Raw genomic sequence first — 23667 nt, 5'->3', positions numbered from 1 at the left:
GGTGCGCAGGCGCAGTGCAGGCGTGCCCCGCCCCCGCCGCCGCCGCCGCCGCCGCGTCTTCCCCTTTAAGCCCTAGCCGGTCGCGTCGCCGCTTCATGAATGGAGCCCACGTGACCAAACATCATGTGACGTCTGTGGAGCGGCGGCGGCGGTGGCTGTGGCGGCGGTGGCGGCGGCGGCGGCGGAGAATCCCGAGCCCCGAGCCTGGTCCAGCTCGGCCTTCCCAGCGCGCTCGGCGCGGCCCGCGCAAGCGGCGAGCCCCCACTCTGGGCCTGGAGTACTCGTTTGCCCAGCCCAGCGCGGCCTCGGAGTGCCCGCCCCGCCCCGCCCCGGCCTCGGCCCGCCGGGCCCGCAGTGTGGTGGGTGAGTGCGGCGGCGGCCGGGCTAGGGCCGGACGGAGGGTGGCCGGGGATTCCAGGCCGGGGACGGGTGCTCGCGGGGCTGCGGCTCCTCCCGGCGGGGCGGGCCGGGTACACTTCGGTCTTTGGGTCTGCCTGTGCCCTGCTGGCGGCCCGTGCCTCGATTTCCCCACCGGTCAGGAGCGGTTCCTGGCCCCTGAGCCGGGAGTGCTGGGGTGGGCGCAGGGGCTCTCAGGGGCAGGCGGGGCGTGTTCTGGGCTGGTTAGGTAAAGCCGGGGCGTCCTGGAGGGAGGGGCGGCCGGGGTGGCGGGAGGAAAGGGTGGGGTCGAGCAGGGCGCCCAGGGCTCCGCGGAAAAGCTCGGCGGCCCCGGCCTGAGCTGCTGATTCATCAGGTGTCTGTGTCAAGGCTTCCCTGGCGCGGGGTCTTTGGCAGGCTGGGGGGAGGAGGCGGCACGTGGGGGGGCTGGGAAGACCCTGCCCGCGCCGGCTTCGCTCCGTCACACGCGTGCCAGAGCCCAGAGGGAGACTTGCTGAGTCATCAGCATGAGGTCACTAGATGCTCGTCCTAATGCCTGGGGGGATTTGAGCTAGGGGCCTGAGAGGCCGGGAAACGAGCGGTGAGAGGGAAACCGTGGGAAGTGAGAAGGGGCCCAGCCCCAGGCTGGGGCGCCAGCTTAAGTTTAGACTGATACGTGAGTTTACGATAGGAGGGTGAGGAGTAAACGGAGCGGTCACGGTGCGGGTTATCCCAGGGTAGAGGGTGAAGCCCCTGGTCTGTCCATCCCCTCCCAGGCAGGCTTTTCTCAGGCTGCTGGTTCCTGACCCGCCTCTGGGACAGTTCCCCAAACTGGGAAATAGTTCTGAGAAGAGGGGAGGAGCTTAGGGGGGGCCGTCCTAGCGGGCTGGGAAGTAGGCTTTCCCTATGGCTGGTGTGGTTGGCCAGGCCGGGCTGCCTCAGGTGGGAAGACGTGAGGCAGTGGGAGAAGGAGGGGTGCCTGTACTTGAGTCCTCGGTGACAGTGGACAGTTCAAGGGGCAAGTCGGTGCAGCTCTACCAGGAAATTGCAAAGGAGAGGAAGCAGAAGGTCTTAGACTTCAGGGGAGTGAGGTGTCTGGTGAGCAGGCTTTGGCTTTCTTCACAGCCTTGCCTTGGGGTCTGAGTGGTGGTAACTTTGAGGGTGCCTAGCCTTCAGGGCATAACAAGTGGACTGGTGTGGATGGCAGGAGTTGACGAATCCCAGTCACCCCAGAGTGGTTCCACTTGAGGTTGGGGCTCAGTACTGTGCAGGTTAGCGAGGAACGTGGCACTGCTGGGTGTCAGGCCAGTGGTAGGGAGGGACTCCTGGGGAGTGACAGCCTGAGGGTGGTGTGGCCTGAGCTACTTTTCCTGGGTGTATAAGTGGTTCCTGGTCTCAGGGTTAGGGGAGCACTCCGTCTAGACCAGAGCTGACTGCTCTTGCCCAGGGGTTCATGGCTAGCCAAGGCTGACCTTGTGGTTTGTCCTCCTTCCTCTCCAGCCCTGGGCTTATAGATGCCAGGTGTTTTAACACTTCAGCTGATCTTTTGGCTGGAATTCTATGCCCCAGGAACATGTAGATTCTTCTTAGCTACTTATGCTCTGGTCGAAATTAAGTTTTAGACTTTTTACAAAGGGCTTCTGGAGAAGGTTGGTCTAAAGGGCAGGGTGGGAGTGCAGTGGGCTAGGTGAGGGTGCCAGAGTGACCAAGGCCACACCTGCCAGGGCAGTTTGGCCACTGGTGTTTGCGATCAGGAGAAGGGGCAGGGGTGGACTGGCCTCCTGTCTGCTGTCCACACCCGGGAAAGAGGATGGAGCTCTCTCTCCCCTTTCTGGCTGGCTTTCAGCTTGAATGAGTGGCCCTGGGTACCTTGGTGGATTCCTGCCTTTGGGACCACCCATGCCTTCACCACAAGGTGTGCTCAGCCTTAGCAGAAGCAGAGACAAGAAACAGGGTAAAGGTTCTCGTTGATCTGGCCTCTGAAATCCCCTCCCTCAGGTTTCTTGTGGTGCCCTGAGCCATCAGTCCCATCCCTTGCCCAAAAGCTGTCTCCGTCCCAGCAGTGTGAGTCTGCAGGTAGCAGAGACCAGGCCAGGAGGTCGGAAGCCCCTGCTTTGCTAAGACCCGCCCCTCCCCACCACGAGCTGCGCACAGGCACACCTTTGATTAGGAGGCGATTGGCTACACTTGTGCTGAGTTCAGGGCTTCTGTGGAGGGTGAAATCTGCCGAGGAGGCACTTTTCAGCTCCCAGCCGCCATGCTCGGCACTTTTCTGTGTGATCTCTTCAGGAAGTCACCGTATGCTCAGCATTTGGGGATGGGGGGGTGGAGGGAGGATGGCGCGTGGGAAAAACTGGTGCCAGGGCTTTTCCTTCACGCTGACAGTGGCAGGACCAACTCAATTACTCTGGACCTGGACTCAGAGCTGGGGGAGCCCTTCTGGCTCCACCTGGAGGACCTGGCTCCTGTGGTAGGCATGGGGCCCTGAAGACCTCGTGACCTCCAGCTCCTCTGCTCTGGAAGAGCAGTGGCGCCATAGCCTCTCCAGGAGGGCACCACAATCCTGGTTAGGCTTCCATTTACTTCCCTGAATCTAACCTGGAAGGTCACGGAGGGATCAAGGGGACAGAGGTGGTCCAGCTGAGCCAGGAATCCCAGGACTCAATGGGGAGAAATGTGCTTGGCAGGGCTGCAGAAAGTGAGGGCAGGATGCAGAAAAGATGACCAAGTGGATGGGTGAGGGGGCCCTCTGGGTTTTGTTCCCTGCTTTGTGGGTGGGGACCCCAACCAGGGAGCCAGAGAATAGTCACTGGCCAGAAAGGGTTGAGCAGGCCCCTGGGGGGTCAGTTGTGGGCACTCTTGTGAAATAACCCTGGATGGGGTGGGGCAGGGGCACAAAAAGCTGCAACCAAAGCCACAGGATGGTTACTCCATCGGCAGCAGAGGTGGACAAAGAGGGCGGAGGGGCGTGGGGCTGGGCTCCCCTGGCAGGAGTGTCTGCTGCCAGGAGGGTGGGGAGCTCCCACCAGTGCTAAAGACAAAATCAGAGCGGCTTGGACAACTCCGCTTACTACTCTTCAAAGTGAACAGTCTAGGAGAATTGGCAGTCTTCTGCATCCTCCCCTCTGCTCCAGTCCCCAGTGGGGACAGCCCACTGAGCCTTCACGGGAACAGGGCTTTGTCCCAGGCGGCTTAGGGGAGGTAGAACCCTGGCCCCGACCCTCACCTGCTGTTGGCCAGGCTGGCCTTCACCGCCCCAGCAGCTTGCTGCTGCCAGTCCCCTGGGGCTGTGTTGGCTGGCGGCCTCGGGAGTGCCAGGCCGGTGAGAGAGCAGAGAGCGGGAGCGATGTGCTGAGTCAGCATGACTCGCCAGGAACAGCCAAGCTCTGGGGCGCACTGGGGTTATTTTTAAAGCTCCCAGCTTCCTTCTAGGCTGGCCCCTCCCGCATCCTTCTAATCTCTACCCCTCCACTCCCGGCCCCTTTACTTGCCTCTGCCTCCCTAATAGCCCTTCAGTTCCCCTTCCCCCATCTGACCCTCCTAGCCTCCCACCTAGTTCCCTAGGGGCAGGGTGGACAGGGAGCAACCCAGCTCTGGAGAGGCCAGGTATCAAAGGGAAGGGGCAGGCAAGGGGTGAGGCTGGAGGGGCGGGGCGGGGCTGGGTGTGTTCCCCTGGGTAGACAGAGGGTGTCAGGGGGGCTCAAGGCTCTGTGTGGTTTGGGGAGGGAAAGGGTGTGGTCTCCAGGGTCCTGACCTTTGCTCCCTGTCTCGCAGAGTGCCTGCTTGCTGTGCCCCCCGGGTTATGACGACCCCCAATAAAGGAAACAAGGCCTTGAAGGTGAGCAGATAGGGTGGGCAGCGTCTCAGGGCTGGGGTGGCACAGGGGCAGATGGCCTCCACTTGGCCCACGACCTCGTGCACTGTGCCCTCCCCAGGTGAAGCGGGAGCCGGGAGAGAATGGCACCAGCCTGACGGACGAGGAGCTGGTGACCATGTCGGTGCGGGAGCTGAACCAGCACCTGCGGGGCCTGTCGAAGGAGGAGATCATCCAGCTGAAGCAGCGCCGGCGCACGCTCAAGAACCGCGGCTATGCCGCCAGCTGCCGTGTGAAGCGGGTGACCCAGAAGGAGGAGCTGGAAAAGCAGAAGGCGGAGCTGCAGCAGGAGGTGGAGAAGCTGGCCTCTGAGAACGCCAGCATGAAGCTGGAGCTCGATGCCCTCCGCTCCAAGTACGAGGCCCTGCAGAACTTCGCCAGGACCGTGGCCCGAAGCCCTGTGGCGCCAGCTCGGGGTCCCCTTGCTGCTGGCTTGGGGCCCCTTGTCCCCGGCAAGGTGGCTGCCACCAGCGTCATCACAATAGTAAAGTCCAAGACGGACGCCCGGTCGTAGGGACACACTTGGCCAGGCGGGTCTGCAAGGGGCCAGTAGGCGCATGGCAAATTCGGCAGCCCTGTCCCCTTCTTCCTCCCTCCTCTTCCTCTTCTCTCCTTTTCCTCCTCTCCTACCTCCTCCCTTCCCTGCAAAGCACAACCTGCACCCCAGGGGCGCTGGGCTGAGCCCCTTTGATCTCGTCTTTGTCATCGTGTGTTTTGTACGTTGGGATTGGTCAGTTTGGCGGTGACGTGGGGTCGCCCCCGCCCCCTGTGTACCATGGGCAGGTGGGCTTGGAGTCGAGTCAGCCTGTGGGAGTGGACAGAGAAAATCAAGCAGGTTCTCTGGGGCATGTTCCCCCGAGCACGGAGGGCTGCAGGGCAGGAGAGGCTGTTCTCACTATGGAGTGACCCACAGGCTCTGAAGGCCACCAGGTTAGCAGGAGGCCAGGAGGTTCACTCTCAGTCCAGCCCGCAGGCCTAGACGGGATCGGCTGTCCCCGAGGGCCCTGGACAGGCGGGCCACCAGTCTGGCGCTAGGGGGGATGGGACGTCGTGTGGCTGTGGGCCAGGGGCCTTGGCACTCACGCCTGATGTGTTGCACTGAACAAGACCAAATCACTGGTTGTGAGCGTGAAGGGTGTGTCCAGTGTCCTTCGATGGGTCCCGTGTCACTGTTTACATGACCTGTTTGTGTGGTTACATAGCCCTTTATTTAAAAGAGAGAAGTTCCTTTTACGAAGTTATTAAATTATATGTTTAAAAGCTAGAGAAAAAAAAAGCTGCAGAGTATTTATAAAACTGTCTTTTTAAAAAAAAAAAAAAAGAACATTTGACCATATACATGGAAAAGGGAAGAAAGTATAATAGAAACTTTGCTAGTTTAAAAAAAAGAAAAAAAAATCCTTTCTTGTAAACTTACAGACAAGTCTTTGTGGCTGTTGGAGTTTAGTTTTTATATACACAGAGTTATCAGACGTTATTTATAAAACTTAGTTTAAAAAAAAAAAGACAAAAAAAAAAAAGCCAAGCCGCGAGCGACCAGAAGGCGCGTCCTGACGTCCTCTTTGCTATCTCTTTTGCAATTGTACCGAAAGTGACTTACTCCCTTGCCCCTTCCTGCTTCCGTTTCTTGCCGGTGCCGTGGTGTCGTCCGTGCCTGGTGAGGTCTTGTGCAGCGTCACGTGCTGGTGCTTCTGGTGACCTTTGACCTGTGGGTGTCACTTCTTGTGTCTGTTCTCCCGTGTTTGTTTTTTTGGATTTGGTTGTGGTTTTGCTTCTGCTGACTTGTCAGGCCCAGGCTGTCATGCCGGGCTGCGCCTGCTCCAGTGGAGCTTGGGGGTCTGCGCCGCCAGCCCTGCCTCTTCTGCTTTGGCACTCACCTTGAGCCCCGGGGGGGGGGGGGGTCAGTTGCAGGGTTCTGCCATACCCCAGGCTGACCTTTGGCTTCGCATGTGTGTCTCAGGCTTGGGCTGATCCAGCAGCAGTGTAGGTGAAAATGGGGGCTATCCTGGGCGCCCCACCCCACTGCTCCCCGCACTACTTCCTTATCCTCGGCCTCTGGCCCTGGGTGGGGGCTCACAGGGATCAAGGAGTCACTGTGGGTGCCCACCAGGCCAGGGCCAAGCTGCCCCTGGCTGTCTTCCTTCTGGCCTTCAGTCACCGTGTTTGGGCTCCAGCCACCAATCGGAGATTTGTTCCTGTGGGTTTCAGGTGGGCCTCAGCAGGGGAAGCCCAGGGACCTACTGCCCACTCATCCCAGAGTTGTTTCCATGCTGCAGGACGGTGCTTCCCAGGCAGAGCCAGGTGTTTTCGGGGCCCACCTGGAGCAGCCCCTTCTCCTTGCCTGAAGGCCTGGGGGTCCCCACCAGTGCCAGACAAGGGCTATGGTCTCCGGGGCCAAGTCCTGTCCCTCTTCTCCCCCCGAACATGCTGGCAGCTCTTGGCTTTGGGCCTTCTTTCACCGCCCTTTGGGGTCTGTGTCTTCCAGGGATCCACTGCTCGGCTTGTGGAGGTGCTTCCCCAGGGCTGAGCCCACCTTCCTGTCACGGCAACTCAGTGAGGCAGCCAATCTCAGACTTGGCTTGGGCAGCTGCTTGTAGGCACATGATGGGGGCTGTCTGTGGTGCCTGCCCCGCCCCCCAAGAGGCTGCTCCCCTGGCTCTGGCCATGTGGGGTTTGGCTACTACTTGGGGTCGCTGGCTGGCTTTTCTAGGGGCCCTGAACCCCTCGAAAAAGCACAGAAGTGGGCTGGTGAAAAGAAAAACAATGTGGCCTGGCAGGGTTTAACCTTGTAGACAGTAGAATCTTCATCCCAGAGTTTGATGCAGCATGCCTAAACTCTGGGGAATTTGGGCTGTCTACTTCTGTTGTCTTGTTGGGCTTGATCTTGACCCTAGACACTCAGAGACATTCCTGGCTATACCCAGGTTGGCTTGCAATGGAGATTTTGACCATTGACTCTGAATCACTTAGTGGCTTCCTTTGGCTCCCTGCAGTCTGGCTTTGTCTACCTAAGGTCCAGAAGAGAGTGGTTGATGTTGCTTGTAGCAGCAAGTTGGAATCACATCATAAGAATCCCTAAAGAGAGATCATGCCCTGTCCTGGACAAGGGGAGGGACAGGCTCTCCGTGTCCAAGTACAGTCCCCACTTTTGTTCTGGAGGTGGAGCCTCTATCTCTGTGCACTCCTGTCATGCTGTAGACCTGGAGAGAGGAAGGTTTGAGGGTGGGCATGTGCTGAACAGAATTACAGGTCCTTGGTTTGGTTTACAGACACATCTGGATTTAGTGAGGCTATGCTTCCTTTTGAGGTTTTTGGATTTGGAGCGACTCTTCCTTGGATCTGGGGAGCATTCTGCTCCCCTTAAGCCAGCCTCTTGGGGCTTCTCTGCCCCTCCCCCACTTCATTTTGGTTCTTGACAGTAGATCCTGTGTCCACATGTGGCTGTTTGGTGTCTTTTTGATTCTCGTTAATTCATTTTTCCTACTGTGAGTGTGTCGTGTTCTCTTTCTCCTCAACTTTTTGACACAGCGAATTGAGGACTTTGGCTCAGGCCAAGTCTCCCAAACTTGTCCGCTAAGTAAACCATAATGTGCACCTTCCTACACTTTGCCCTTGCCGTCTTCCCTTATCCCAACATGGACACTCAGATTTCAGAGGCGAACCCTTTGGGAACAGGTCAGCTTCTGCCCAGAGTTATGGCTCCAGGGAGCCCTCCGCGGGGCTCTTGGCCACTGCTCCAGGTTACACTCACTGCGTTGGAGAAGCTATGGCTGCTGGGTGGTGTGCTGGTTTCTGCCAGGTGCCAGGTCTCCCTGGAGGCTTTTCTATTCTTGGTCCAGGCCTCCAGGTCTGGGCACAACCCTGACCATCAGCAGCAGCCTCAGTGGTCAGTGCCTGGGCCTGCAGCTCTGATCCACTGCAGCCTGCTTTGGGACAGATGGTCAAGTCCCATCTTGTCACTGCTGCTTCCCTCTCTGGGGTGGCCGGTTGGCCAAAGCTTCCGTCCACAGCTGGGAAGCCACAGCCTGCAGCACTGTTTCCGCTCTAGGATCTTGTAAGTTACTTTTTTAGGCTGTGGTTTGGTGAAAGGAACCAACACATTAACGATTTTTTCCCCCAGAAGCCACCGAATAATTCTTCCTGGCAGGTTTTTGCCTTCCTGTTAGCTGTCTGGTTTTGAAGCTGATGGGAAGAGGCAAGGGTGTGCCCTGGAGACTGGTAGCTTGTCTTGCTCTGGTCTGTGTCCTGAGCATGTGCTATACTTGTTGGACCAGTCGCACACATTTCCACCCCACCCTGGAGCAGCAGCCTTGGTACGTGGGTGTCCCTCCAGTTTGAGCTGGAGTGTTAGGAGAGCCGTCCCTAGTGACCTGTGAAGGGGGACCCCTCTAACAACCTTGTGTCCCAGCCCCACCCTCCACATCCCCTCAAACTGCTAGTCCCTGAAGCCTTTAACCAAACGGGAGTGGGTACAGAAAACCTTCTCCTGGCATCTTAGGGCAGCAGGATAAGGGCTGTCCAGTGTGTCCAGCTCTGCTGCTCTCCTGGCACTGAGAAGGTGGGCCGAGCAGAGTTGATCAGATCCTACCTGCCCTAACTGCCTAAGGCTAAAGACAGGAAATGGGGGGGCCGGGGGTACGCTGGGATCTGCCGGGCGGGCGGGGGTTGTTGAAGATCCAGGTGGGGAAGGGCCTCACTGGGGCACCCTGGCTGACCTGGGCGGCCGCGGCCTCGTGCTCTCCCTGCCCTGTGCAGTATTTATTGCTAAATTATTGTCCAGGAGGGGCGGCACTGGGCCAGGCCCCGGGTATTTATTGCTGTACATAGTGTATGTTTGTGATATATAAGGTTTTCTTTATTTTGTATATGATCAATAAACACCTTTTAAAGAGACTGGCAGGTGTTTCCTTGGGGCAACGCGCGGGCGGGGCGGAAGGGCGGGGCGGGTCTTGCGCGCATGCGTTGGTGCGTGGCCTGCCGGGAGGCGGAAGCGGAAGCGCGAGTCTCCTCAGGAGCGATGGCTGCCGGGGGTCTGAGCCGGTCCGAGCGCAAGGCAGCGGAGCGGGTACGGAGGTTGCGAGAGGAGCAACAGAGAGAGCGCCTCCGCCAGGTACGCCGCCGCCCGCCCCGCGCCGCGTCCCCAGCCCGCGCCGCCCTCACCGCCCGCCCCGCGCCTGCAGGTGTCGCGCATCCTGAGGAAGGCGGCGACCGAGCGCAGCGCCGAGGAGGGCAGGCTTCTGGCCGAGAGCGAGGACCTGGTGACCGAGCTGCAGGGCCGGAGCAGGCGGCGCGAGGGCCTGAAGCGGCGGCAGGAGGAGGCAAGTCCCGGGCGCGGGCGGACTGGGCGGGCGCGCGGGCGGGCCGGGGCCGGCTCACGACCGGCCTCGGTGTCTTGGCAGGTGTGCGACGACCCGGAGGAGCTGCAGAGGAAAGTCCGGGAGCTGGCCAGCGCCGTCCGCAATGCCAAATACCTGGTCGTCTACACTGGCGCGGGGATCAGCACGGTAGGGACCCGAGGCGGGGACGACTGCGCCCTGGATCGGCTCCCAGGTCCTGGGAAACACGGATTGCTGGAGCTTGGGCAGGCGGGGGGCGCCCCCTTCTGGGTGTCTGATTCCAGCACTGAGCACAGTATTCTGTTAAGCAATGGTACCGATTTGCAAAAGCTTACTGTAAAAGCGCCTGCTGAGCGTCTTTTACTTTTTTAGAGAAACTCGAAATGACTCTATTTGGATCTTCGTTAAGTAGATAGACGTTTTAAAATATTTGAAGTTTGCATTATACTCAGTTAGAGACAGGAAAGAAAGAGTGATAAAAACAGGACTTGATCGTTTGGTGCTTGTCCGAAGGCTGTGTGGGCAGAGCTAAGCCCTGAACTACCTTCATTCTGAAGGTTAAAGTAAGGTACGTAGAACACAAGGCAATACACATTAGAGTGCATTAGATAAGGAAGGGAAATGCTATGGCTTTTGGTAAGTTTTATAGAGAAGCTACCTGGGCAGTCGAATGTGACTAGCTTGGATAGTGTGGATAGCACGCGCTTTAATTGCTGGGTGCAAGTTGAGTGTGACCTGCATGTAGGCCCAGCAGAGGTGAATAAGCAAGGATTTCCATCAAGAATCCATAGGTGGTGATACTAAGCCATATAAGCAAATGACTAATGTGAAGCTGGCTGTGCTAGGCCCCTAGAATGAAAATCCCAATACACCCTCTGGTTTCAGCTGGAAAACCCATCTGATTGTTTTTCTGTGGGAGGTGGCATGGCATTGAGTCTGGGCCTTGAAGGGTGGGTAAGATTTTACAGGCACTTGTGAAGTAAGACACTCCATGCAGGGATGACTGAAGAGGCCCAATAGTGAAAATGTGTAAGGTATGTTAACTGCTTTAACTTACCAACACCTGGAACCCTGGCACATGTGACCTCCTATCATGTGATTATATGAAAGCAGTGACATCACTTTTTAAAGAATTGTAAGCAGCTGTTCATTAATTTGCTCTGAGTGTTACTGTTTGAGGTTCCCATTTTCCATGTGCATATGAATTTCTGGTCAGGATGGGCATTTTTCTGAGCTTAAGCACCTGAGAAGAGACAGGGCACCCCACAAGGGAGGTCACTCACAGCCTGGGGAATCACAGGCTACCTTGATCCTGGCACACTCTGTTTTCTTCTCTTGGGGTAGCTCTGTTTCAGTGGATTGGAAACTTGGGAAATTCAGTAACGTTTATCTTGTCTGAAGAGGTTGGCCTTTGTGAAGGTAGGCCAAGAACCATTTACAGCATCAGGATGTGAGAACTTGGAGGGTGGAGTGTTCCACTTATGGGTTCACTGTTTGCTAACCCTTGAGTACTGGCTAGACCCTGGGGACATACTGATGAGCCTGATCAGTCTTCCCCCCTCAGTATGAGGACAGACCTGTCCACAGAGCCCAGGCTGGACTACATGGTAAAGAGGCTCCCAGCACGAACAAGGCTCCTTGGAGCTTAGAAGGATGAGCTGGAACAGGTCGGGGCAGGGGTCCTAGTGGAGCGGAGAAGCCACTAGGGGTGCACTCCATCTGGGTGGATGTTAGACTAGGAAATGCTCAGCTTATAGAACGAATTGACCAGTTTGTGGGCCAGCCTGGGAAGTACTGAGAGAAATTCTTGGGAATTCTGTCAGTGCCTCCAGTGATCTTTCCACTGGGCTTATCTCCTTTCTGAACCTGCAGGCAGCCTCTATCCCAGATTACCGGGGCCCTAATGGAGTGTGGACGCTGCTTCAGAAAGGAAGAAGTGTTAGGTGAGCAACCTGGCACAGCATTTCTACCTGGTTGAACAGGGCACATGCACCTGTCCTTGCAACTCCCCTCACCTTTGCTTCCCTTCCACCTAGCAGTGCTGCTGACCTGAGTGAGGCTGAGCCAACCCTCACCCACATGAGCATCACCCGCTTACATGAGCAGAAGCTGGTAAGAGCCCAGAGTGGCTAGTGTCCAGCCATCCTTCAGTATCCCCCTTAGATAACAAAGGCTGCAGATGCTCAAGTCCCTTGTATAAAAAGGACATAGTGTTTGTGTGTAATTTGTGCATCCTCTCCTATACTGTAAATCATCTATGAGTTACTTATAAAACCTAATATAATGTCAGTGCTATTTAAACTGGTATAAATACAATGTAAATGCTATGCAGATTCTTGCCAGTATGTGGCCAATTCAAGTTTGCTTCTTGGAGCTTTCTGGATTTCTTTCCCCTGAATATTCCCACCCCACCCCACCCCAGATATTTTTGATCTTTGGTTGGTTGAATCTGCGGATGTAGAACCCTCGGATATAGAAGGCTGATTGTACTTGCTGGGTCCATGAGTAGGATCCAAAGGGCCACCTTGGATCCTGCCCAGGCGACAGTTGCATACTACCTCTGTCAGCTAGTGGTACCCCTGATGAGCGCCCACCAAGCAGTTTAGATTCTGGTTTGAGCTGCCATCTATTCCTCCTGTGTTTCCACTCCCAAGAGTAGAGGGTAGCCTCTTTGCTGAATCATCACACAGAGAGTCCACCTAGGCCAAGAGCTTGTGAGGGTAGCCCCTTCCCCTCGTGTTTCTCTTGCATTTTTCCACAGATCTCAGGAACCACGTAGATAACAGGGCAAACTAGTAAGAAGCCTCTGGAGATCCTCCACTAAGCACCTGTTGCTGAGTGGGAGAGGGGTCGAACCTCTAGGGCTTCAAGGACCTAAAGCATCAGTCTGGGTCCTGAGCCCCTTTTTAGCCAAGAGAAGGTGGTGCAAACATTGCCTTCCTGGGGGTTCCTAGTGCTTCTGAGTGGTTGGGAGTGGGCCTGGTGCCCTCCTCATCAGAGCCTCCTGGGTCCTGCTGGGACCAGCCTGCTGCTCTGGGTTTGCCTTCAGTGCTTTGTGCAAGGTCGGAGTTTCTGCTGGGCTGTGGGCTCTGGGACCGGCAGGGTTTGGTATGCTTTCACACCTGAGTGCCGCCCCCCACTTCCTGCTGCTGACTGCCGCTATTGCCCCTCCAGGTGCAGCATGTGGTATCTCAGAACTGCGACGGGCTCCACCTGCGAAGTGGGCTGCCTCGCTCAGCCATGTCGGAGCTCCACGGGAACATGTACATTGAAGTGAGCGATCCCTCAGGGACTCGGGCCTGGGCAGGCCAGTGGCTCCCACTCACAGACCCTACTCCCCTCAGGTCTGCACAGCCTGCACTCCCAATAGGGAGTATGTTCGAGTGTTTGATGTGACGGAGCGCACTGCCCTGCACCGGCACCAGACCGGCCGCACCTGCCACAAGTGTGGAGGCCAACTCAGGGACACCATCGTGCACTTTGGGGAGAGGGGGACGCTGGGGCAGCCTCTGAATTGGGAGGCAGCCACCGAGGCTGCCAGCAAAGCAGACACAATCCTGTGTTTAGGCTCCAGCTTAAAGGTATGCAAATAGCACCGTGGATGGGAACAGGGGTGAACCTGCCTGCAGTTGGTCAGCTCAACCTTAGACCCCATCTTCCTGTATCATCCTTCTCTGGGGTGTGTGTGGTCTGTCCATCTGTCCATTCCCACAGGTTCTAAAGAAGTATCCGCACCTCTGGTGTATGACCAAGCCCCCCAGCCGGCGGCCCAAGCTCTACATTGTGAACTTGCAGGTAACTCAGGTGCTCAGAGCCACCTCCTCAGACCTGGGCCTTAGAACAGGAGAGCCAGCCATCCCTGGGACATCTGTGTCCCACAGTCATGCACCTTGGAGGTCTGGCTAAGCAGGGTCCAAGGCCAGCAGGCTGTTGGGAAGGAGTGAGGTGCTGTCCTCACTCACCTTCTCCTGTCCCCAGTGGACCCCGAAGGATGACTGGGCTGCCCTGAAGCTGCACGGCAGGTGTGATGACGTCATGCAGCTCCTCATGGACGAGCTGGGCCTGGAGATCCCCCGCTATAGCAGGTGAGGGGTACAGGCGCGTCCCCCACTTCCCTGCCCCTGTGTGGATGGGCTGTGTCTGTCGTCTTCTGTGAGCTGAGCGTAGAGAAAGCTCTGAGGTGTGGCAGCTGGCATCTGAGGCGTGACTGCGGCGTGGTGGCCTCTGCAGGGCCCAGCCCCAGCATTGGCTGAGATGTCCTGGCTGGTGTGATTCCTGCGGGGAGAGGGAATCTGCCAGGGTATGCCTGGATGTCCCCCCTTCCCCTCAGGCAGCCTGGACGGGAAGGTGCCTTGAAGGGATGTGCTCTCAGCAACTCTGCTCTTCAGGATCTGGGTGCACTTGGCTTGGGGAACTGGAATACTTTGGGGAAGCTTAAACAAATTGTGCCTTAATACAGAATTTGTGATAATTTAGACGTGGTGTGTGTATTGAGTAAAAAGTTTACACTTTCTCTTTCTGTGAATTTCCAGGGTCTTATAGGGGAAATCAATAACTTCTTTTAATCAAAGGGTTCAAGAATTAAGGATCCCTTCACCTTCTGGGCCTGGCAATTCTTGTATGTTATGTTTGTGGTGTTCTGTAATGTGGGCCTATTGTGTACTGTACTTTTTTTTTTCACATTAACTTAGCTCATTTTCTTTATCAGTGCTTATCTGTATCTTAAGTTTATAATATGTGGTTCTACATCTCAGACACATGATCTCGTCACGGTGTAGTGTTTAGGCCGCACCTCCCTAGTCAGCTTTCCTCCTGTCAAGTCCTGCCGTCTGGGAAGGGGAAGAGGGTCTGGTCTGCCTGTCCCTGGCCGTATGAGTGAAAGGTGGGGCCCAGGGTTGGCTAGTGACTCGTCCTTCCTGGGGCTAGTGCCTCCCCATCCCCTGTGTGCACAGCCCCCTCAAGCACCAAGGAGGAGTGAGTTCTGCAGAGGCCAGGCTAGTCTGGGTCCTGGCCTTTGAGTTATTCGGGGAACTTACCCCTCTCACAGATGTTCTGGAGCTACCACTGAGCACAGCCCAGCCACAATTAAGACACGGGAGGGACACAGGGTGACCTCAGTCAGCTTTCCCGTCCTGGGGCGGGTTGTGATTGCGAGGGGCTCCCTGGCACACCTGACCCAGCTTTCCCTTTTACGTAGGTGGCAGGACCCCATCTTCTCCCTGGCGACTCCCCTGCGTGCTGGTGAAGAAGGCAGCCACAGTCGCAAGTCACTGTGCAGAAGCCGAGAGGAACCTGGGCCTGGGGACCGGGGTGCACCACTTAGCTCAGCCCCCATCCTGGGTGGCTGGTTTGGCAGGGGCTGCACCAAACGCACAAAAAGGAAGAAAGTAACGTAACCTGGTGCTTGACCAAGGACAATGATGGCACTTTGAAAATGGCCGGGACTCTTGTTCAGGGGCAGCTGGCACCCTTAATGCCTGGACTGCCCCTGAGAATTCTGGGGGTGACATTTTCACCCTGACATGTTTAGCCATTTGTCCTCGTGGGAAGCCCCCTTGCACTGCTGTGGTTGCCCCCTGCATGGGCCTAATGATGGAAGAGGCCTCGCTCAAGCGGCCTCTTCCTAAAGAGGTGGCAGTCACACCCTCTGTGAGAACAGAACTCCGGTTATTTCACACCTGGCCTGCAAAGAGGAAGCACAAAGCTGCCTTACCTCATTCACCAGGCCAGTCTCAGGGGCCTCAACCCAATTTCTACTACTTCTTACTGAAAACGTTAAGTTTATAGAAGCCTTTTTCTGTATTGAGTATGCTGCAAAGGGGTGATTTTTGAGCCTTGGCTCTCAACAAGCCTTTTTATTGTTATTAAACATCTCTGCACTGTCCTTCCCTTGTCAGCGACTACCTTCCTGAAGCGGTGGGTGGGAGGAGACGCCTGAAGGGGCGGGTGCGCCCCACGTGGTCCTGCCCCGCCCCTCTGCCAGGTGGGCGCTAAGGGATGCTGGACACAGGTCATTGGTCGGGAGCGGAGGGGCGGAATCCGGCTTGAGCGAGGTTCGCCATTGGCTGCGTGTGTGGTGAGAGGGAGGGGCTCCGCGGGGGCGGGGCGACGTTCGCCTTGGCCGCATGGAGCGGGATGAGACCCCCGTGACGGGCGCGTGGCGGCGCGGCTGCGCGGCTCGGAGTCCCGGCGCCGGCGGGCAGTGTCTCGCTGCCGCCACCGGCCATGATCCGGAAGGGCACGGGAGGCGGGCGGCGCCAAGCGGGCTGGCCGAGGCCAGCGCGCGCTGTGGGGTGTTGTTGCACGGCGGTGAGCGCGGCGGGGGGGGGCGGGCGGGGGGTTGCGGCCGCCGCCGCGGCAGTGAGTGACCGCTGTGGCCGCTTTCGCCGGAATCGGGGGCGGCCGGGAGCTCGGGGGGGGCGGGCAAAAGAAGTCACAGGCTGCGGAAGAAACCCTGGACCCGAGGTGCCGCGGGCAGCGCGGCTGAGGGTCGCTGGAGGCTTTCTGCGGATCCCTACATGAGCACCTTTCTTGGGTGCTCCTTTGCCCACGTTTGCCTTTAAGCCGGACACCCAGCCAGGCGGTCCCACCTGCCTGATTTGAGCACAATAATGGCTAGAGTTGCGGGTCTAACCTTGGTGACTTTAATCATTTCAGTGCCGTAGGAACTCTTCCTCCGAGGGAGCCGTACACCCAAAATGTCTTCCCAGAGTTCTCCCTGTCCAGTCCTCAGCTTGCCCAGGACAAAACCTGGAAGATTCTCTTGGGTGTCTGGACAAGTGTCAGTGCAGGCATTGGCCAATCCGTGTAAGACCCTAGTGAAGCCCTCAGGCTCCCGGATCCATCTGAGGAGAGTTACAGTGCCCAACTGTTCTCTCTTTTTGGCAAGCCAGACAATTGGATTGGTGGTGTTAAGATAGGTTTGAGGCTGCTGGGGGATAAGAGGAAAGTGAACGTCTAGTGGTAACTTGCCACCTTGACTACTTCCTCAGACCTTTATTTGATGAAAGCAGAGAAAGCAAGCCCCCCCCCCCCCCAGCAAAAAAACAAAAAGAAAGAAAGCCAGCCCAGGGCTTCAGCAGCCAGCATGCGGGGCTGCCATACTTATGTGCCTGCACCTGAGTCACCTTGGGGAGGGGATGTGGCTTCGTGTCTGTGGACTCTGACCTTGGCCCTGGCCAGGCCTGGCCCCACCCCCAGCAGGCCACAGTGACTGGGGTACGGCCTGGACCCAGGACCACCCTGGATTCTGTGCTATGCACCCCTCCTGCCCAGCCTGTCTGGTGGGCACAAGGGCCAGCCAGACTCCTGAATTTAGACTCCCTTCTTCCCTTAGCCCAGGACCAGAGTACTGTGCCCCACAGGCTCGTCTGCTGGGGCCTGTGGTGGTAGCAGGTGGTGTTGAGTAGAATGGTTCTGTCCACCCGGTGGCCTTGGCCACCTGGAGAAGCAGGGACAGCTCCACCTACTCAGAAGGCAGTACAAGGCTGGGAGGAAGCCGAGCAAGCGTGAGGGTCCACCCCTGAGCCCACAGAGAGGTGGGGGTCTCCCCACACACATGACAACTCGAGTGGTGCTGTGATGCCATGTGTGGCCTTCAGCTAAGAGTTCTCTCTTAACCAGACCTGAATTTGAGGATGAAAGCTTTAGAACCCCAGGTGACAGGGGGGTGGTTTTCTTCTCGTCTCATTAGTCTATTCCCGCCTCTTCACGGGAAGGTCAGTTTCACTGATTGGAAGTCAGAGTTGGTTCCAGGGAGCAAAGCCTCAGAGAGTTTCCAGAGGCCATGAGGAGCAGGCAGGACTTCTAAAGCCAGCAGTCGCCCTTGGTCATTGGTTAGACTTCTTTGTGTGTTGGCTCCAGGGACTGCGTGGCTGTCTCAGGGTAGTACAGAGTCCAATGTACCTTTGAATTATCACCAGTTTATACTGCACCTTAAAGGGACTGCCCATGGGAGCTAAGGGCAGAGCGCTGTTCGAGGTGTGGGGAGCAGGGACTGTTTTGTGTCCTCACCAGCCCTCAGGGTCCCCAGACCTGTCCCTGGGCACAGTCATGCTTGGCTCAGTCTGACCCTGGGCCCAGGGACTGGTGATAAGGAGAACTGACTACCCCTCTCTCTGAAAGCCCAACCGGGACCCTGGGGGCAGTTCCGATGGTGGCTTCTTGGCGGGCTTCCTGATGACACTCAGAGGAACAAGGCTGTACCCCCAACACGGGGATGACAGCCCCGTGCTCTCCACAGCTACGATATGGTACATTATGGCCACTCCAACCAGCTGCGCCAGGCCCGGGCCATGGGTGACCACCTCATCGTGGGTGTGCACACTGATGGTAAGCCGGGCTGCTGTGCCCACCACCCGCCCCCCAACTCCGTGCCTGTGACAGACTCCACAGGTCCCCTGGAGGGTAGGGCCAGGCCTAGGCCATCCTCCCCATTAGCACAGCTCTGCAAGCTCACCCTAACCCCAGCCCAGGCCGGGCCTCCTATAGCTTTCCTGTCTTGTATCCTGTCATGAGCTTGGGTGTAGGGGGTGTCCAGTGGATCCATCTGGGTATGCCACCCACCTCCTACCCCACTTTCTGGGTCCCAAGGCCTTTGAGTAGAGTACCCAGCTATCAAAGGGAACCCAGACTGCACCTGGAACTCTAGTCCACTGAGGTGGGGGGTGGCGTGCGGTTCCCAGCAGGAACATCCCTAGCGCCTGTACCAGCTCACAGAGGACAGCAGGGCTACTTGGTACTTCATGGGCTGAGGACCCGGTCAGAGACAGCCTCCCTCCATAAGCCCTTGTGTGGCTGCAGACTCTGCTCAGTGCTGGGAGGGGACTTCTGAGGAGGGGCCGGCAAGCCTGTGGCCAGTCCTCCAGGAGTCACCCACCTTGTCCTTTGCTCTCCTCTCTCTCCCTAGAGGAGATCGCCAAGCACAAGGGGCCCCCGGTGTTCACTCAGGAGGAGAGGTACAAGATGGTGCAGGCCATCAAGTGGGTGGACGAGGTGGTGCCGGCAGCCCCCTACGTCACCACTCTGGAGACTCTGGACAAGTACAACTGTGACTTCTGCGTCCATGGCAGTGAGTGGGTGGGACTTACTCCCAGGGGCTGGGGACTTGGGCAGCTCGGGACCTGACCATCAGAGGGGTGTCCGGAGGTGCTGGCCTCCTCACACTTGGGGGAGCATGGAGCCCTTTGAGGGTCTGAGGAAGCTCTGGGTCCTTCCCCAGAAAGGAGTGTACGCACACCGGGGCAGGCCTGGAGTGAAGGTATGGGCCTGGAGGTCTTCGTGGCTTTGGGTTAAATGCCGTGTTCTCCTGTTCACGTCACCCCTTAGATGACATCACGCTGACTGTAGACGGCCGGGACACCTATGAGGAAGTGAAGCAGGCCGGAAGGTACAGGTAAGCTCTAGCTGCTGGTTGACCCACCTTTATAAAGAGGAGTGAGTTTCCTGAGGCCCCTTGAGTGCCTTCTGCTCATGAGGGCAGTGTCCGGGCCACAGCCTGTGCTTCCTGTGACTTGTGCTGGTGTGGTGCGATGGCTGGGGGCGCCATGCACCTGGGTCACCCAGTACGGGAGCCACTGGCCCCAGGTGGCTGCAGAGTAGTAGAGACCTGGGGTTCGACGGGGAGCTGGCTTTTATCTGAGTAACTCTTGAAAAGGCCACCTGGCCAGCTTCTCGAATTGGGCAGTAACGCTGGGGATTCCCTTGGCAGTGTGTGTGGTGAGGCAGGACCTGGGCGTCAGCAGACTGGACAGGATCAGAGCCACCCCCTTGGATGGTCTGTGAACTTGAGGCTTGATAATCCTATTCTCCTGTCCAGTCACGTCCTTTGGTTGATAAAATGACCGTGGTCCCTCCACCCCCTGGGTCTTGGTTTTCTGTCCTAGCCAAGAATAGCGAAGAAGTGCATGGTTTGTGCACAGCAACGCCGCCAGGGACTGGACCATGGTAGATTCAGCCACAAGCAGAGTTGCCCTTACCCTTGGGTGGGGCAGCTTAGGTGCCCTTAGGAGGCAGCCTTGTACGTGTGTCGCCGGATGAGAGCTCCAACCCCACCTCTGTCCCCAGAGAATGCAAGCGCACCCAGGGGGTGTCCACCACAGACCTCGTTGGCCGCATGCTGCTGGTGACCAAGGCCCATCACAGCAGCCAGGTGAGTGTGGGACTGGGAGGGAGGGATCGCCTACCCTACCCTTGCCCCTCAGAGGGCACTGGAACAGCAAGCTTTGGGGTCCTGGGGTTGGCTGCGTCTGGAGGGCCAGGCCCCTCACCCCCGTACCCTTCTGTGCAGGAGATGTCCTCCGAGTACCGGGAGTATGCAGACAGCTTTGGCAAGGTAAGTGTCGCCTGTACTGTCTGGGCCGCTGCCTGACCCCCAGGCAACCCCTGGGGAAAGGGGGTCTCGCTGTCTACCCTGCTTCCTGCTTTCTGGGTACTGACCGCCAATCTTGCTGGCTGGCCGGTCCCAGGGGCCACCACGTGAATGAGGGTTCTCTAACCAGGCGGCCTGGTCCTCTCTCCTTCTATAGCCCCCTCACCCGATACCCGCCGGGGATACACTTTGCTCAGAAGGCTCCTCCCAGGTGACCAGACGGTGGCCTCAGGGTGCCAGGTCCCCACGAGGGCTGTGTCCACTGGCCTCTTCCTGGCGGGCCAGTTGCCGAGCCAAGGTGCTATTGGCGGCAGTGCCTGCTGTGGCCGCCGGGCAGGACCCCAGTCCTGCCACCCACAGGCGCCCCGCCCACGCGGGTCTCGGTGTGGACCAGGCAGTGCCAGCCGGCCCTCAGCATCCCTGCCTGAAATGCCTGCCTGGGAGCAACAGCAGAGCAATCAAGCGAGTGGCCGGCAGCGGCTAGGGGTTCGGAGTCCTGGCCTGTTGCCCCCATACCTGCTCCCTCCACCCTACACCTATGCCTCCCAGAACAGACGGACAGGCGGGTGTGGGCAGGCCCAGGGGTGGTCACAGGCAAAGAACGCGCCTGCAAGGCCTCCATCACTGACCAGGCTGTTTTCGGCTTGCAGTGCCCTGGGGGACGGAACCCCTGGACAGGGGTGTCTCAGTTTCTTCAGACATCCCAGAAGATCATCCAGTTTGCTTCAGGGAAGGAGCCCCAGCCTGGGGAGACGGTCATCTACGTGGCTGGTGCCTTTGACCTGTTCCGTATCCTCTGGGATTGGGTGGGGTTTGTCCCTGCCCCAGGCCTTCTATCTGCCCCTCCACATCCTCCCCAGTGCACCCCAGGGCCTCAAGGGGCCTCCCTGACTCTCGAGGACCCTGAACTGCGGTGGGCTGCAGGGACACAGCCGTTAGCAGGGAGAGGCGTGAGCAGGCGGGTGGGAGGGGACCTCACTGAGTCCCTGCTCCTGTGGACGGCTGCTCTGTATTGATTCCTTGCTCCTTAACCTGGGCGCAGACATTGGGCATGTGGATTTTCTGGAGAAGGTATATGGCCTGGCGGAGAGGCCCTACGTCATCGCTGGCTTGCATTTTGACCAGGTCTCACCCCGGGCCATCTGATAGTGTGGGGACTCTGGAAGGGCTCCTAGGGATGGGGTTGGGCACAAGTGAGGAAGAGGTGGCAAGCTTGGGCCTCTGCCCAGGGAGAAACCCAGGGCGGGCCTCCCATCATGGCCTCCATACCGGCAGATGTCCCCGAGGGATTGTTGGGAGGGAGCACAGCCTCACACACACAAACACACACCAGCAACAAGGTTGCCAGCTGACTCAACCTTGCTCTGGCTCTAGGAGGTCAACCACTACAAGGGGAAGAACTACCCCATCATGAACCTGCATGAGCGGACCCTGAGTGTGCTGGCCTGCCGGGTGAGTGCCGGTGGGCAGACCAGCAGCCTGTCCTTCCCAGGCTGGAGCTGCTCCTCCCCATCACCCCACCCCCCACCCTCCGGAACCCTCCTAGGGGTGTGAATCTGGGGCTCCACCATGCTCCCTCTCAGCTGCTATCCTGCTGCCTGGCAAGTCCTAGTTAACCAGCTGTGCTTCCTGTCCACCCAGTACGTGTCTGAAGTGGTGATTGGGGCCCCGTACTCGGTCACAGCAGAGCTCCTGGACCACTTCAAGGTGAGGGTGGGGCTCCTGGTGGGCAGGGAGGATCTAGGCCGAGTGGGGCCAGGCCAGTGCTCTGAGCCCTGCCGGCCTCCCTGGAGAGGGCACTCGGGGAACGGGACCATGTAGGGTGATGCTGGGAGGGCTCCCTGACCCCTACCTCCTCCCCAGGTGGACCTGGTGTGTCACGGGAAGACGGAGATCGTGCCGGACAAGGATGGTTCTGACCCATACGAGGTGGGTCCTACCGGGCCCTCAGTGGACATGAGGTGGCCACTGTCTGGTGCTTCCCAGCCACCTGATGCCCCTGTGCCTCACCATGGTTGTCTGGGAAATGGGCACGGTGACAGCTGCCTTGTTGGTGGCCTCACAGTTTGAGGAGGCAGGAGCTGAGTGCGAGTGACCACGCCCACCGTGGCGGGGGTGGGGGAAGTCGGAGCCAGGGCAGCAGTGCAGGCTCCACAAGGTCCGGGAGGAGCTCCCACCTCCTTCCCCTCTCTCTGGCCTGTAGGAGCCCAAAAGGAGGGGCATTTTCTGCCAGGTTGACAGTGGGAACGACCTCACCACAGACCTCATCGTCCAGCGCATTATCAAGAACAGGTGAGTCCTGGCTGGGGTGCTGGGGGCATAGGGTGGTACTGAGGCCCTGGCTCTGGGTGCACACCTCACCCTATCTGGCCCCCAGGCTGGAGTATGAGGCCCGGAACCAGAAGAAGGAAGCCAAGGAGCTGGCCTTTCAGGAGGCCATGAGGCGGCAGGAAGTGCAGCCCGAAAGGGAGAGCGACTGTGACTTCTGACGACAGGTGGGAGGACGCCAGGGGCCCTCAAAGGGGCTGGCCCTCTCCCAACCCTGCCTTGAGAGCTTGGCTCAGCTTTTAACAAAGCTGCGGTGCCCTCTTCTCCAACCACCCAGCCGCGGAGGGGCTGGTGTGGAGGACACAGCCTGTCACCCTGCTCGCAAGGTACCTGTCTTGCAGTAGGCCATTCTGCCCTTCCTGCCGAGTTGCAGAGAGGGCATCCAGCACAGTGGAGCAGCCCAGCCGGCAGGATGGGCAGGGGGCACCTTCGACCAGAGGGGTGCCACCCTGCGTGCCATGGAAGGCCCAGCTTCCATCCTCCCAGCCCTGCTGCTGCTCACCATCTGCCCCCGGGAAGCTCCTATACGCCTTCCACCGCCCAGCTCGAGGCGGCCTTCCCACCTGCCTTGCCTCAGTTCAAACAGGCTTCAGGGAGCAGTGACCCAGGGGGCTACCCCCTTTCCTCCTCCGGGTGCAGACCAGGCCACCTCCCACATGGGCGGCCTCTGCCCCGGGGCCTGGTGCCCAGACGCTGCACCCAGTTTCCTGAACCAGCCTCCCCAGAGACTTTTCTTGGTTTTGTACCTGACTGGGTGGTGTGCAACCAAATAAACCTGCTGGGAGGGGCTCTGCATCAGGCTCTCTGTCTCGCAGGGCAGGACCAGAAAACCTTGGCCCTGCTCCCCGCCACCTGACAAGGAGGCAGATGGCCGCAGCAAGGAACTCCCTAGATCCAGGCTCCCCTGCCGCTTCCCACAGTGGCCGGAAACAAAAGAGGGAGAGGCGAGGGCCAACAGAGTGTCTTTGGCCCCCGGGTCTGTCGTGAGGAAAATGAGAGTCTGACACCCTGCAGTCCCCACAGCTCCCTGATCCAAGAAGGAATTGGGGGCTGCTCCCTGGCCAGGTCCACAGAATCTCGGGGTCTCCTGCACCCAAGTCAGGGCCCACTTGGAGCAGTGTAGTGGCTGCAGGGTGCTGACCCTAGTCACCTCTTTTTAGGGGAGGAGGGGGACAGTGGCTATGGTTTATGGCTCTGTGGTGTTCAAGAGTGAGGACTGGGATGTTCTTTCAGTCCTCTTCCAGTTCTCTCCAGAATGGCCTCTGCCCTGCAGCTGCTGGGCCAGATGGGGCCAGAGCACCCTGTGGCTTGGCTCCATGGGAGTCCTAGACCAGCGTTCACTCCTTCTGGAAGGTGGGCCTATCCTTTCTGTCGGTTCTTAAGGT

The 23667-nt window shown here is 58.4% G+C and overlaps 3 protein-coding genes across 10 annotated transcripts; all 3 read left to right on the top strand.

Moving 5' to 3' along the window:
• The first annotated feature begins 70 nt into the window (after positions 1 to 70).
• MAFG (MAF bZIP transcription factor G) lies at positions 71 to 9142 on the top strand. Of its 4 annotated transcripts, none has more exons than XM_043463608.1 (3): positions 71 to 363; positions 4150 to 4213; positions 4311 to 9142. In XM_043463608.1, exons 2-3 carry the CDS (start codon positions 4178 to 4180, stop codon positions 4761 to 4763), a joined length of 489 nt encoding a protein of 162 aa, XP_043319543.1. In that variant the 5' UTR covers positions 71 to 363; positions 4150 to 4177; the 3' UTR covers positions 4764 to 9142. The 4 variants fall into 4 exon arrangements, with proteins under 4 accessions (XP_043319543.1, XP_043319570.1, XP_043319551.1 ...); XM_043463635.1 differs by having other exon boundaries at positions 225 to 359; XM_043463616.1 differs by lacking the exon at positions 71 to 363 and adding an exon at positions 814 to 1473.
• A 68-nt stretch (positions 9143 to 9210) lies between these two features.
• On the top strand, positions 9211 to 15469 carry SIRT7 (sirtuin 7). Of its 3 annotated transcripts, none has more exons than XM_043463595.1 (10): positions 9211 to 9359; positions 9430 to 9567; positions 9649 to 9753; positions 11458 to 11528; positions 11622 to 11697; positions 12760 to 12858; positions 12930 to 13166; positions 13300 to 13380; positions 13564 to 13670; positions 14118 to 14767. In XM_043463595.1, exons 1-10 carry the CDS (start codon positions 9267 to 9269, stop codon positions 14125 to 14127), a joined length of 1017 nt encoding a protein of 338 aa, XP_043319530.1. In that variant the 5' UTR covers positions 9211 to 9266; the 3' UTR covers positions 14128 to 14767. The 3 variants fall into 3 exon arrangements, with proteins under 3 accessions (XP_043319530.1, XP_043319509.1, XP_043319519.1); XM_043463574.1 differs by lacking the exon at positions 14118 to 14767 and adding an exon at positions 14783 to 15469 and having other exon boundaries at positions 9216 to 9359; XM_043463584.1 differs by lacking the exon at positions 14118 to 14767 and adding an exon at positions 14783 to 15469 and having other exon boundaries at positions 9219 to 9359; positions 11625 to 11697.
• A 260-nt stretch (positions 15470 to 15729) lies between these two features.
• Positions 15730 to 23069, top strand: PCYT2 (phosphate cytidylyltransferase 2, ethanolamine). 3 transcript variants are annotated; one of them, XM_043463556.1, is made up of 14 exons: positions 15730 to 15894; positions 17828 to 17916; positions 18494 to 18655; positions 18913 to 18973; positions 19651 to 19735; positions 19874 to 19918; positions 20112 to 20165; positions 20605 to 20743; positions 20997 to 21079; positions 21329 to 21406; positions 21596 to 21661; positions 21818 to 21883; positions 22158 to 22246; positions 22332 to 23069. In XM_043463556.1, exons 2-14 carry the CDS (start codon positions 17835 to 17837, stop codon positions 22441 to 22443), a joined length of 1122 nt encoding a protein of 373 aa, XP_043319491.1. In that variant the 5' UTR covers positions 15730 to 15894; positions 17828 to 17834; the 3' UTR covers positions 22444 to 23069. The 3 variants fall into 3 exon arrangements, with proteins under 3 accessions (XP_043319491.1, XP_043319490.1, XP_043319496.1); XM_043463555.1 differs by having other exon boundaries at positions 15732 to 15894; positions 18913 to 18979; XM_043463561.1 differs by lacking the exon at positions 20112 to 20165 and having other exon boundaries at positions 15733 to 15894; positions 18913 to 18979.
• Positions 23070 to 23667: the final 598 nt, after the last annotated feature.

The sequence above is a fragment of the Cervus canadensis genome, chromosome 1 (genome assembly GCF_019320065.1).
Source record: "Cervus canadensis isolate Bull #8, Minnesota chromosome 1, ASM1932006v1, whole genome shotgun sequence".
In the NCBI taxonomy this organism is placed as follows: Eukaryota; Metazoa; Chordata; class Mammalia; order Artiodactyla; family Cervidae; genus Cervus; species Cervus canadensis.
This window is presented reverse-complemented; position numbering and strand designations above follow the sequence as displayed.

Excerpts from the sequence above, each read along its gene's own strand:
- SIRT7 (XM_043463574.1), top strand. The coding sequence starts at position 9,267 with ATGGCTGCCGGGGGTCTGAGCCGGTCCGAGCGCAAGGCAGCGGAGCGG. Across the intron at positions 9,754-11,457 it reads CTGGCGCGGGGATCAGCACG|GCAGCCTCTATCCCAGATTA; the intron begins GTAGGGACCCGA and ends CTGAACCTGCAG. Across the intron at positions 13,167-13,299 it reads GTTTAGGCTCCAGCTTAAAG|GTTCTAAAGAAGTATCCGCA; the intron begins GTATGCAAATAG and ends CCATTCCCACAG.
- PCYT2 (XM_043463555.1), top strand. The coding sequence starts at position 17,835 with ATGGTACATTATGGCCACTCCAACCAGCTGCGCCAGGCCCGGGCCATG. Across the intron at positions 17,917-18,493 it reads CGTGGGTGTGCACACTGATG|AGGAGATCGCCAAGCACAAG; the intron begins GTAAGCCGGGCT and ends CTCTCTCCCTAG. Across the intron at positions 20,166-20,604 it reads GCTCAGAAGGCTCCTCCCAG|TGCCCTGGGGGACGGAACCC; the intron begins GTGACCAGACGG and ends TTCGGCTTGCAG.
- MAFG (XM_043463608.1), top strand. The coding sequence starts at position 4,178 with ATGACGACCCCCAATAAAGGAAACAAGGCCTTGAAG. Across the intron at positions 4,214-4,310 it reads AAGGAAACAAGGCCTTGAAG|GTGAAGCGGGAGCCGGGAGA; the intron begins GTGAGCAGATAG and ends TGCCCTCCCCAG.